The following is a 14386-nucleotide window of genomic DNA, read 5'->3' as shown; positions in this document are numbered from 1 at the left end:
TTCCTACAATTGGATAATCTTTCCTGCAAGGCAACCTTGGTGGATATCTTGTCAGTTAGTGGCTCTCTAATAAGGAGCCATCCCTCATTTTTCACAAGGGCAAGTCATCTTGCACCCAAGAACCTCCTTTCTTCCTGGTGGTGTCAGTCTTCCACCTCAACAAGGACATAGTCATTCCTTTTTTGCTCCCTGCTACTAAGCACCCAGAGGAGATTGCTCATCACTGTCTGGATGTGGTCAGAGCCATCAGAGTCTACCTAAAAGCTACAGCTTTTATTAGAAAGATTGACTCCCTTTTTGTCCTACCCCCAGGACCCCACAAGGGGCCTCCTACTTTAAGATCCACAATTGTTAGGTGCATAAGACATGGCTTGACTGTTCTAGCAAAAGTACTGTGAGTTGGGACTGTTGACCCTTGTTCTTTTAGGTCTGTGTGCACCGCTCTGTTTTGACTAGTTGTTGCCAAAGCGTATTCATCGCTTAGGGAAGTCCCAGGGTCTATGAATATTAAGCCTGCGTCCTGTACTGTACAAATAAGATAAAAGGAATTATGATTTACTTGTAAATTCCATATCTTGGAGGACAGTACAGGATACCCTCCCCTTTATTTTTGAGTTATTTTGCATTGCTTGCGAAAAAACTGGTCCCAGGCACTATATATTTGAAGGTGAACAACAAAGTTAATCAGAGCTCAAACTAATATATAGACAATTATCTAAACATAATAAATATTGATCTTGTAGATCATAAAATTCAATCATAATAATCTAAGGCAGCTCTGATAACTAAACTGTTATCAGCTTGAACCTATCACTAGAAAAGCCTTACCTAGCCAGCTTGTGTGGAGAGGAGTGGGGGCTCCCAAATTGATTTAAAAACACACTAAAAAACAAAAAACAGCTCAAAAAGGCTTATAGTGCCCTAGTTTTGTGACATTTATTGGTAAAATAACCTAATAAAAAATTCACTAACAAACATGAAAACACAGCGCACCTTGGACTGCCTTAGCGTGCAAGGGAAAGACCTGGGAAAAAATGTGGCACTCAGAACAACAAAGGGTAGTAGGATAAATGGAAACGAGGCAAAGAAAATGCTATTATGAATGTCTGAAGAATATTACGAAGTAGAAAAAAGGCAGGCACTGGAAGAAAGAAGTTAATGCTTCCTGGAGCACCTCATACTCTGGACCATGGAAGTCCAAAAGCATCAGGCAGTATAAAAGAAAACCGGAAGGGTGCATGGATGTATCTAGCAAAAACCCATTGTGGGACTGGTAAATTTGCACCTATGGCTGTGACTTTGATTTGTTTATAAAACTGGTTGATAAACAAAAAGTAATTATGATTTGAGACAGACATTTTGAATGCACAGAATTCCGTCTCAACCATAATTACTTTTGTTTGAATGCCAGTTTTTATGGGAAGTCCAATGTATGTGGAAGAACAATCCTCACCTGTCCCAAATAGTTTTTTTGGTCGCTATATAGACGACATCATTATTATTTAGGATGGAGCCCCATCTTCAGTGGTCCCATTCTTTGATTATCGTGATAGCAATTGCATTGGCTTATCCTTTACGCATGTAGTAGATACCAATACACAGACTTTTTTTTAATTGAGTTTTAAAGGAGACAATATAGTCTCAAATTTTTTTTAAACCCATAGGTGGAAACTCTTACCTCCAATTCCAAAAATTGGGCCAAATTAGCCATTTTCCCTTCCCAGTGTCATGTGACTCGTTAGTGTTACAAGGTCTCCGGTGAGAATGGGGAGCAGGTGTGTTAAATTTGGTGTTATTGCTCTCACTCTCTCATAATGGTCAATGGAAGTTCAGCATGGCACCTCATGGTAAAAAACTCTCTAAAGATCTAAAAAAAAGAATTGTTGCTCTACATAAAGATGGCCTAGTCTATAAGAAGCTTGCCAGGACCCTGAAACTGAGCTGCAGCATGGTGGCCAAGACCATACAGCGGTTTAACAGGACAGGTTCCACTCAGAACAGGCCTCGCCATGGTCGACCAAAGAAGTTGAGTGCACAGGCTCAGCATCATATCCAGAGGTTGTCTTTGGGAAATAGACGTATGAGTGCTGCCAGCATTGTTGCAGAGATTGAAGGGGTGGGGGTCAGCCTGTCAGTGCTCAGACCATACACCGCACACTACCTCAAATTGGTCTGCATGGCTGTCATCCCAGAAAGAAGCCTCTTCTAAAGATGATGCACAAGAAAGCCCGCAAACAGCTTGCTGAAGATGAGCAGAAATAAGGACATGGATTACTGGAACTATGTCCTGTGGTCTGATGAGACCAAGATAAATTTATTTGGTTCAGATGGTGTCAAGCGTGTGTGGCGGCAACCAGGTGAGGAGTACAAAGACAAGTGTGTCTTGCCTACAGTCAAACATGATGGTGGGAGTGTCATGGTCTGGGGCTGCATGAGTGCTGCCGGCACTGGGGAGCTACAGTTCATTAAGGGAACCATGAATGCCAACATGTACTGTGACATACTGAAGCAAAGCATGATCCCCTCCCTTCGGAGACTGGACAGCAGGGTAGTATTCCAACATGATACCGACCCCAAACACACCTCCATGACGACCTCTGCCTTGCTAAAGAAGCTGAGGGTAAAGGTGATGGATTAGCCAAGCATGTCTCCAGACCTAAACCCTATTGAGCATCTGTGGGGCATCCTCAAATGGAGGGTGGAGGAGCGCAAGGTCTCTAACATCCACCAGCTCAAGACAAAAGACAAAATCATTATTATTTGGGATGGAACCCCATCTTCAGTGGTCCCATTCTTTGATTATTGTGATAGCAATTGAATTGGCTTATCCTTTATGCATGTAGTGGATAGCAAAATACAGACTTTTTTAAAACTGAGTTTTAGAGGAGACAATATAGTCTCAAAATTTTTTTTAAACCCACAGGTGGAAACTCTTGCCTCCATTTACAAAGTTGTCATCACCCAAAATGGAAGCAAAACATCCCTAGGAGACAGTTTTGCTGGGTAAGAATAAACTGCATTCTAGTTGAGGATTACTAAATCAAACAAGAAAATTCAGCCCTGGGCGCTCACTCCTAATCTAGATGAAATGGTGTACAGCTGGCACACAACTAAAAACACAGGAGGACTGATTAAACAGTTATATTCTGATTCTGTCCACAGAGGCAAGCAAAATACAATGCAATATTGCTACTAATTAACAAATATTTACTAAAGGAAACTAAACATAAAAGAAAATGACAAAACAAAAAAAAAACTCAAAATAAAACCTAGTAGGTGACTATAATCTAAGACCCGGAGTGGAAAAAAAAGGGGGGGGGGGGAGCTCCAAGAGCCCCAAATAGTGTAGTATGCTGGTTTATCGTGGAAATGTGATAAAAACATATAAAAATGATGCACTCACATGATGAAGAAATATATAGACATGTCAGGATAGTGTGTAGTGCTTCATCCCAGGTGGATGGATGGCTTGAGCCGCTAAGAGGTGGAATCAACAAGCGGCTGAAAAGGCAAAGCTAGAGCTCTTGTGTGCCTTTGACAGATGGAAATGACAAGAAGCTCGAAGTGCAAACCTAGAGCTCTTGTGTCAACACCGAGAGCGATGCTGGGAGTGGAGCCGTGGAAACGAGAGCAGTGGCTCCGACAACTGTATCTGCTGCGTGATCCAAGGACTGTTAGCGTATCGGGAACAGCTACTGTGTGGGGAGGACATGGCTGCGCAGAGAGAACACCAGAGGTGAATAATGCAAAGTCAGCACGGAACGCAGAGCCAATTGTTCCCCCCCCACACTTCAAGTTGAGGATTACCAAGAGCAAAGGCAGATACTGATTCTTGGACACAGGGTTTTCTAAGGGATTGATAGATGAGGCCTACTTAATGCAATCTGCCAATACAAATAAAGAAACTGTACAGGAGAATGGAGCGAAGGTAATCAAATTCATCACACAATTTTATGGAAAATTCAGAAAAATGGAGTAGATCATTAACAAAACATTGGAAAGTGCGAAAAACAAAATTAACCAACATCCAGAACCCACTTGTCAGATTTCAGAAGTGACACCATCCTTATTGCACTGCTTTTTGTTTTTGTGTGTGTTTTTCTATGAATATCAAGCCTATGTCCTGTACTGTAGTCCAAGATATGGAATTTACTGGTAAGTCCATTTCATATCTTCAGTGTAATGAATACATTTTCAAAGCCTGACTTTAGGCAATTTCTCTTTAGGATTTATAGAGTTTGGAGCTATAAATTCTCACAAGGGCGCTCTTGGCTGCACCTACTTTTCTTTATCTAATACGTGGTGAAAAACAGCAAGTTATGAACTGCTAAAATCCATGCAGCCAATGATCTTTTCTTTTGCTATCTGCAAGCTTTCTCTTGGCAATTGGACCTTTGAGAAAGCTTGCAGATATCAAGTGAAACGGTCATTGGGTGGATGAATTTTATTGGTTTTTAAATTTACTGGGTATTTTTTTGCTACAGATTTTAAAAAAAGTGTAGTTAAGCCAAGCATTACCTTGTAAGATTTTCGTTTGCATCTTATACATGGACTAAAGATACAAGCAAGTCTGTTTACCATCTGAAAAGGATAAAGATTTTTGCATGGGTATTACCTATGGAAAACATCTCACCTGGGCTACAGTTTAATTATTTTTGTTGGATTTGAGTTAGAATTTCTGTCATCTATTTATTTTTGTCCGTGATACCATTAGAGGAGACTTCCCTCACTTCCTGTCTTTGACATCTATACGAGAAATGAGGAAAAAAAAGGTACATACAGCAAAAAACACACTGTTAAAAGTTAGCTTCTTTATCCAAAACAAAGTAAAATGGACAACTGTTCTTAAAAAAGTTTATATTTTGGACACCCATTTGTTCTTAGGGAAACAACGACAGGGACTGAGTCAAGAAATGTTAGAAATACGGATATTTCTAATATATTTCAAAATGGTTGTCTGAGTCTTTATTGTAGGTGTAGCACTTGCTCAGAAGGAAAATTGCCTAACCGTTATGTTTTTTTATCTTATGTTTAGAGAGATGATATGGAAGCAATCCCAGGGTACTTATCTCTTCATCAAACTGCAGATACTATGACCTTAAAATGGACACCAAACCAGCTTATGAATGGCTCAGTTGGGGATTTAGACTATGAGAAAAGGTAACTTTATGTTATGTGAACTCCATGCAAAATGGAAAAAAAAAATGTGGACTGTATTTGATGCTTTAAATTGTTTTGTATGGGGTATGTATGAAATACATTTTTCCAAGTACATGACAGAACTTTCCACAGCCTTTATGCTGACAGAACTTGTTTTAAATGTTAACAGGGCACTGGAAGCTGGAATTTCTAAATTGTGAAACATGACAGATTTTTGAGCACACCAACTGATGTAACGTGGCGTTGTTTCTATATTACTTTTTTAAAGCCTATATATTCCAAGCAAAGCTTCTAAGTAGTATGTTACTACTCATAAATGATTAAATAAATGCAGGTTCCTATTGCATACAGCCTTTTCACTAAATATCCAGTTGAAAATTACAAAACAGATGACCTGTACCCAAACTGAAAGAGGTAGCTTCATCTAATTCTCAAAATATGCAACAGAGTAGTAGTTGTGTCCAGAGCGTGTATTTTGTGTGTGTGTGGGATGCTACTGCAGGTCAGGAGTTCTGCAGCTTAGTATAATCTGTATTCTAATCAATTCTACAAAGAGATCATGTAGCCCTGTTAGTATAATAACCATTATTATTTAAGGTACTTATATAGCGCCGTCAGTTTACTCAGTGCTTTACATATACATTGTACATTCACATCGGTCCCTACCCTCAAGGAGCTTACAATCTAAGGTCCCTAACTCACATTCATATACTAGGGCCAATTCAGCCAGAAGCCAATTAACCTACCAGCATGTCTTTGGAGTGTGGGAGGAAACCGGAGTACCAAGAGGAAACCCACGCAGGCACAGGGAGAACATGCAAACTCCAGGCAGGTAGTGTTGTGGTTGGGATTTGAACCAGCGACCTATTTTACTGCTAGGCGAGAGTGCTAGCCACTACACCACTGTGCCACCTGATTATCTCTTTATATACTAACTCATGCTTTTGCCTGTGCTTGTTTGGTTGTTCACTGAACCCAATCTTTGGAATGTGTATGAATGATATGAAAGTTGTAAGAGAAAGAAGCATTATAATGGAAAAATTGGGAGATAAATTGTGATTATCAAACAGTAGGGGGATAATTTAATAGTTGAATTACATTTTAAGGTAGCAGCTGTACAAAACAAAACAAAATCTCATGGACAGATATTTAATAAAAGTTATCATGACAGTTCTGTGTTGCACATGCCTGACTGTTCAATGCCCTTTTGTTTTTTTTCTTGAAGTGAAAAGGTAATTGAAAAGTGTGAATAACTGATGAGTAATCTGTTCTTAATGCCCTGGAAAAAAGTGGTTACATTTTTATAGGTTTTATGCCATTTTTCTGATTCAGGCAGACAACATAGGAACATTTTATTATTAAAATAAAACATAATGAACTCTTGTGAGATTATTATAGCTTCTGCCTCAATGTGTACGCTGCTGCTCCAGGTGGGCCAGCCACACAGTCCCTTTCACCTCCAGTGTATTCAGGTGCAAGCACTGCACATCCAGCTATATGCAACAAATACAATAGGATCCAAATGGCTGCACAATTGAAACCTGCATCCACTTCTTTGATAATCATTAGAATGCCGTATACAGCAATAGTAGGCACCGCGAGAGCAAGGAAACAGTCACACATTTTGCGCTGTTATTTCCTGTTCATGACTTACAGAACACAGGAGAAACCACTCTTTGAAAAGCTGACTCCTCAGCACATTCATTAGCAGCAGCTGTGACCAATCCCCCCTTTGCATTATTTGTTCACAAACTATATATATATATATATATATATATATAATATATATATCACAAAAGTGAGTACTCCCCTCACATTTTTGTAAATATTTTATTATAACTTTTCATGTGACAACACTGAAGAAATTACACTTTGCTACAATGAAAAGTAGTGAGTGTACAGCTTGTATAAAAGTGTAAATTTGCTGTCCCCTCAAAATAACTCAAAACAGCCATTAATGACTAAACCATGGTAACAAAATGTGAAAATGTCCAAATTGGGCCAAATTAGCAATTTTCCCTCTCTGGCGTCATGTGACTCGTTAGTGTTACAAGGTTTCAGGTGTGAATGGGGAGCAGGTGTGTTAAATTTGATGTCATCGCTCTCACTCTCTCATACTGGTCACTGGATGTTCAACATGGCACCTCATGGCAAAGAATTAGATCTCAAAAAAAGAATTGTTGCTCTACATAAAGAAGGCCTAGGCTATAGAAGAAGATTGCCAAGACCCTGAAACTGAGCTGCAGCATGGTGGCCAAGACCATACAGCGGTTTAACAGGACAGGTTACACTCAGAACAGACCTCGCCACGGTCGACCAAAGAAGTTGAGTGCACGGGCTCAGCGTCATATCCAGAGGTTGTCTTTGGGATATAGACGCATGAGTGCTGCCAGCATTGCTGCAGGGATTGAAGGGGTGGGGGGTCAGCTTGTCAGTGCTCAGACCATACGCCGCACAATGCATCAAAGTGGTCTGCATGGCTGTCGTCCCAGAAGGAACCCTCTTCTAAAGATGATGTACAAGACAGCCCGCACACAGTTTGCTGAAGACAAGCAGACTAATGCCCTGTACACACAAGCGGAATTTTCATCGGAAAAATCTTGGATGGTTTTTCCGAAGGAATTCCGCTCAAGCTTGGCTTGCATACACTAGGTCACAAGCCAAAATTAAGTTCAATGCTTCCGAGCATGCATCAAATTGTTTCCGAGCATGCATGGTTTTTTGCGCGTTGGAATTGCATACAGACAAACAGAATTTCCATCAAGTACTTTTTCCGTCGGAAAAATAGAGAACCCGCTCTCAATTTTTTGCTGGCAGAAATTCAGACAGAAAAAGTTGGATGGGGCATACACACAGTCGGAATCACAGCTCCCATCACACTTTTTTTTTATGGAAATTCCGACCGTGTGTATGCAGCATTAGAACATGGATTACTGGAACCATGTCCTGTGGTCTGATGAGACCAAGATAAATTTATGTGGCGGCAACCAGGTGAGGAGTACAAAGACAAGTGTGTCTTGCCTACAGTCAAGCATGATGGTGGGAGTGTCATGGTCTGGGGCTGCATGAGTGCTGCCGGCACTGGGGAGCTACAGTTCATTAAGGGAACCATGAATGCCAACATGTACTGTGACATACTGAAGCACAGCATGATCCCCTCCCATCGGAGACTGGGCCGCAGGGCAGTATTCCAACATGATACTGACCCCAAACACACCTCCAAGATGACCGCTGCCTTGCTTAAGAAGCTGAGGGTAAAAGTGATGGACTGGCCAAGCATGTCTCCAGACCTAAACGCTATTGAGCATCTGTAGGGCATCCTCAAACGGAAGATGGAGGAGCGCAAGGTCTCTAACATCCACCAGCTCCGTGATGTCATCATGGAGGAGTAAAAGAGGACTCCAGATGCAACCTTTGAAGCTCTGGTGAACTCCATGCCCAAGAGGGTTAAGGCAGTGCTGGAAAATAATGGTGGCCAAACAAAATATTGACACTTTGGGCCCAATTTGGACATTTTTCACTTAGGGTTGTACTCACTTTTGTTGGTAGCGGTTTAGACATTAATGGCTGTGTGTGGAGTTATTTTGAGAGAGCAGCAAATTTACACAAGCTGTACATTCACTACTTTACATTGTAGCAAAGTGTCATTTCTTCAGTGTTGTCACATGAAAAGATATAATAAAATATTTACAAAAATGTGACGGGTGTACTCACTTTTGTGAGATACTGTGTGTGTGTATATGTGTATACAGTTGTGCTCATAAGTTTACATACCCTGGCAGAATTTATGATTTCTTGGCCATTTTTCAGAGAATGTGAATGATAACGCAAAAACTTTTCTTTCACTCATGGTTAGTGTTTGGCTGAAGCCATTTATTATCAGTCAACTGTGTTTACTCTTTTTAAATCATAATCACAACAGAAACTACCCAAATGACCCTGATCAAAAGTTTACATACCCTGGTGATTTTGGCCTGATAACATGCACACAAGTTGACACAAAGGGGATTGAATGGCTATTAAAGGTAACCATCCTCACTTGTGATCGGTTTTCTTGTAATTAGTGCGTGTATATAAAAGGTCGATGAGTTTCTCCTAACAGACCCTTGCATCTTTCATCCAGTGCTGCACTGACATTTCTGGATTCTGAGTCATGGGGAAAGCAAAAGAATTGTCAAAGGATCTGCGGGAAAAGGTAGTTGAACTGTATAAAACAGGAAAGGGATATAAAAAAGATATTCAAGTAATTGAGAATGTCAATCAGCAGTATTCAAACTCTAATCAAGAAGTGGAAAATGAGGGGTTCTGTTGAAACCAAGCCGCGGTCAGGTAGACCAACTAAAATTACAGCCATAACTGCCAGGAAAATAGTTTGGGATGCAAAGAAAAACCCACAAATAACTTCAGGTGAAATACATACAGGACTCTCGGAATGTGGTGTGGCTGTTTCAAGATGCACAATAAGGAGGCATTTGAAGAAAGATGGGCTGCATGGTCAAGTCGCCAGAAGAAAGCCAATACTAGGCAAATGCCACAAAGTATCCCGTAATATGCCAAACAGCACAGAGACAAGCCTCAAAGTTGTGCTTTTTGGCCACAACAATAAACGCTACATTTGGAGAGGAGTCAACAAGGCCTATGATAAAAAGGTACACCATTCCTACTGTGAAACACGGAGGTGGATCACTGATGTTTTGGGGATGTGGGAGCTACAAAGGCACAGGAAATTAGGTCCAAATTGATAGCAAGATGAATGCAGGATGTTATCAAAAAATTCTGGAGGAACATTTGCATTCATCAGCCAGGAGGTTGTGCATGGGACATACTTGGACATTCCAACATGACAATGATCCAAAACACAAGGCCAAGTCAACCTGTCATTGGCTACAGCAGTATAAAGTGAAGGTTCTGGAGTGGCCATCTCAGTCTCCTGACCTCAATATCATTGAGCCACTTTGGAGAGATCTCAAAAGTGCAGTTCATGCAAGACAGCCCAAGAATTTACAGTTACTGGACGCTTTTTGCCAAGAGGAATGGGCAGCTTTACCATCTGAGAAGATAAAGAGCCTTATCCACAAATACCACAAAAGATTTCAAGCTGTCATTGATGTTAAAGGGGGCAAGACATGGTATTAAGAACTAGGGTATGTAAACTTTTGATCAGGGTCATTTAGGTAGTTTCTTTTGCCATTATGATTTTAAAAGAGTAAACGCAGTTGATTGATAATAAATTGCTTCAGCCAAACACTAACCATAAGTGAAAGAAAAGTGTTTGTGTTATCATTCATATTCTCTGAAAAATGGCCAAAAAATCATAAATTCTGCCAGGGTATGTAAGCTTATGAGCACAACTATATATATTCATTAACATAAACGAAGGGACACGTTCTCCAATGCAAATATATTTGCTGAATCTTCAAATCATCAAAGTCGTCATGTACATCAATTGCAACTACTGTATACAGTTGCGAGCATCCCTGCTCTTCCTCAGGCTGTGTATGGCTTTGTGTGAAAATTCTATGAGTGATTCCCTCTTTTGTTCAAAAACTCTAGTACAAGTGGGTGTTACCCCACAGATGTGTCCCATGCTTCCAAAATGAAAGGCCCTGGGAGAAAAACATTAACCCCATATCAGTTCCAATTTGTTTCCTACCTAGGCAAACAGATGCCTGCACAAGCCAAATAGATTGAGAAAGAGATAAAACAAATTTTTCAACTCATAGTGTCACAATCAAAACATCAATAATTCCTTATAAACATATTTTTATTCATCGCATACAGGTGCAATAGACATGTAGTCCAAAAATTCCAATCAGGACTTCATAGGATTTTCATCCTTCTGATCAATTCCAACTTATTCCCATGTGTCAAGATGCGACTATCTGAAAATAGAAAATGTAAAAAAGTCGCTAACTGGATCGTCATAAAAATAGGTACAAATCATAGTCCCTATTCATCCCATCTGGATAGAGGGATCGTAACCTGTTGATCCACCAAACCTCTCGCTGTTTAAGTCTCCATATTCTGTCACCCCCTCTTCTGTCTCGGGGAACCTCCTCAAGCACCATAAATCTTAAATCTGAGTCCTGATGCCCTTTCTCCAAAAAATGTCTTGATACTGGCAGCCCTGGTTGTTTCAATCTAATGGTGCTGCGATGCTGTGCGATTCGGTCTTTAATCTTTTGGGTTGTTTCACCAACATACAACAATTTGCATGGGCAGGTCAGAATATAGATCACATAGTAGGATTGGCATGTAAAAAATCCTTTAATCGCAACCTTATCTCCATTTTCAGGATGGACATACTGGTCACCTTTAAGTAAAAGCTTACATTGAATGCAACTCAAGCAGGGAAAGCACCCTTTCCTTTTCTTACCCAGAAATGTCATTTTAGACAAATATATATATATATATTAATAAATAAATAAATATATATATATATATATATATATATATATATATATATATATATATATATATATATATATAGCGGGTAAAATAAGTATTGAACACGTCACCATTTTTCTAGGTAAATATATTTCTAAAGGTGCTATTGACATGAAATTTTCACCACTTGTCGGTGTTATGCAATCCATACATTCAAACAAGCCAAAACAAATACTTTCAGAAATTAAGTTCTGTGTCATGAAATTACACAGGTAAAAAAAAAAGGATTGAGCACGCTAACTGAAATGTATTTAATTTTTAATACTTCGTACCAAATGCTTTATTGGTAATGATGGCTTCAAGACACCTCCTGTATGGAGAAACTAGTCACATGCATTGATCAGGTGTGATTTTGGCCCATTCTTCCACACTGTCTTCAAATCTTGAAGGTTCCGTGGGCCTCTTCTATGAACTCTGATCTTTCGTTCTTTGACACCAATTGAGAGTTTCCTTGGCTTTGTGTTGGGGATCATTGTCTTGTGGAAATGTCCGACCTCGTTTCATCTTCATCATCCTGATAGATGGCAGCAGATTTTTATCAAGAATGTCTTGGCACATTTTTCCATTCATCTTTCCTTCACTGACATGAAGTTTGCCAGTACCGTATGCTGAATAACAGCCCCACACCATGATGTTCCCATCTCCAAACTTCACTGTTGATCTGATGGTTTAGGGGTGATGTGCAGTGCCATTTGACCTCCAAACATGGTGTGTATTATGGCATCCAAAGAGTTCAATTTTGGTCTTATCTGACCAGACTATATTCGCCCAGTATTTCACAGGCTTAAATGTTGTGCAGCAAACTTTAAATAGGCTTCAACATGCTTTTTCTTCAGCCATGGAGTCTTGCGTGGTGAGCGTGCATACAGGCCATGGCGGTTGAGGGCATTACTTATTGTTTTCCTTGAAACAATTGTACCTTCTAATTACAGGTCTTTTTAAAGCTTTCCACAAGTGGTCCTTCAGCTCTTGAACAACGCTCTCCACAATGCTTTCCACAACTCTTCTGATAATTATTTTTACTCCTCTGTCAGAAATCTTGGGAGGAGCACCTGGTCGTAGCCGGTTTATGGTGAAATTATGTTCTTTCCACTTCCAGATTATGGCCCCAACAGTGCTCACTGGAGCATTCAGAAGTTTAGAAATCCTTCTGTAACCTATGTCATTAGTATGTTTTGCAACAATAAGGTTGCAAAGGTCTTGAGAGAGCTCTTTGCTTTTACCCAGTCATGAGATGTTTCTTGTGTGACACCTTGGTAATGAGACACCTTTTTTATAGGCCATCAGTTGAAACTGAACCAGCTGATATTAATTTGCACTGAAAAGGGGCAGGATTGCTTTCTAATTATTGATAGATGTCAGCTGGTGTCTTGGCTTTCCATGCCCTTTCGCACCTCATTCTTCATGTGTTCAATACTTTTTTCCTGTGTCATTCCATTTTATTACACATAACTTAATTTCTGAACATATTTGTTTTGGTTTCTGTGTATGTATGGATAGCATGGGTTGTTACTGACATGTGAATAGCACCTTTAGAAATATATTTACCTAGAAAAATGGTGACCTGTTCAATACTTATTTTACCCGTTTCATGTATGCGCATGTGTATGTATATATATATGTATATATCTAATGGATCCAATTCTGTTGTAGTATGTAGTAATGTTTTGTTTTTTGCCTTTTATTTATCCCTTTATATTGGATCTGTTCACTCTTTTGTGACATCTTTCCCCGTGAGCTCACTGACTTTGACAGCAGTCAATGGCTCCTGTTGCTGTATGTCAGCCAGTGAGGAGCAAGAGACATGGGAGAGCCTCTCTCAATAGAGATCGAGCTTGGGTAAGTATTGGGGGGGGGGGCTAAGGGGGGAGCTGCACACTGAAGGTTTTTTACCTTCATGCATAGAATACATGAAGGTAGAAAACCTTCAGCCTCAACAACTACTTTAAGTTCAAGTTTTATTTGTATATATGTAGTTGCGAAACATTTTGACTGTGTTTCCTTGCTCCCACGGGGCCTACTGTTGCTGTATATGGCATTTTAATGGTTATCAATGAAGTGGATGCAAGTGTGCAGCCCTTTGGATCCTATTGCATTTGTTCTACGTTGTTGACAACATCCGTATGGTTGAATGCATTGAAGGCATTAAAGACTGATTCACACAGACAATGAAAGTGTTATAACATTTACAATTTCAAGGAAAACCAATAATATTCAAGAAGATTAATTCTTTATTCAAAGGCACCAACAAATTCTGCTGTTCTTTGCAGACAGATAGGATGTGCATGTCATAATCACATAGCACATGCTGTACTTGTCAGTTTTGGGGAAACACCATACACCAGTCTGTTTTAAAACTGTAGGGAGGTAAAGTAACAGGAACATTTCATGCAGGAAGTGCCTCCTGTAGGAACTGAGTATCGGGAGTTGTATCAGTTCCTAATCTTTCATTTTGGACTTCACTATTTAAGACATTACAGAAGGATATGTTGATGATTTTGATACATTCCCCTCAAGAGGTTCTAAAGGTTTAAGGTTTTTTAACTTAATGCATTCTCTGCATTAAGGTAAAAAATCATCTGTGTTACAGGATTCCCCCCCCCCCCCAGCAACGCCTTATACTTACCTGAGCCTGATCTTGATCCAGTATTGTGGCCAAGAGCAGTGTCTCTCACAGGGTAGATTGATAGCAGCGGGGGCGGGAGGCAGGGCCAAGCAGTCTGAGTCTTCTAAAGCTGCAGGTAGCATGGCTCAGTATCAAATTCACACCAGTGCTCCT

At 40.0% G+C, this 14386-nt stretch overlaps 1 protein-coding gene across 2 annotated transcripts in view; it reads left to right on the top strand.

Annotated features, from left to right (window-relative positions):
• The window catches only part of SGSM1 (small G protein signaling modulator 1), a 351523-nt gene that overhangs the window by 204901 nt on the left and 132236 nt on the right, over nucleotides 1-14386 (top strand). For both annotated transcript variants that reach the window (XM_073629552.1, XM_073629541.1), the window contains exon 9: nucleotides 5036-5160. In XM_073629552.1, the coding sequence (XP_073485653.1) occupies nucleotides 5036-5160 (125 nt within the window). The remainder of the gene's footprint in view (nucleotides 1-5035; nucleotides 5161-14386) is intronic.

The sequence above is a fragment of the Aquarana catesbeiana genome, linkage group LG01 (assembly GCF_042186555.1).
Source record: "Aquarana catesbeiana isolate 2022-GZ linkage group LG01, ASM4218655v1, whole genome shotgun sequence".
Lineage (NCBI taxonomy): Eukaryota > Metazoa > Chordata > Amphibia > Anura > Ranidae > Aquarana > Aquarana catesbeiana.
The sequence above is the reverse complement of the archived record's forward strand: the minus strand, read 5'-3'. Positions and strand labels throughout refer to the sequence as shown.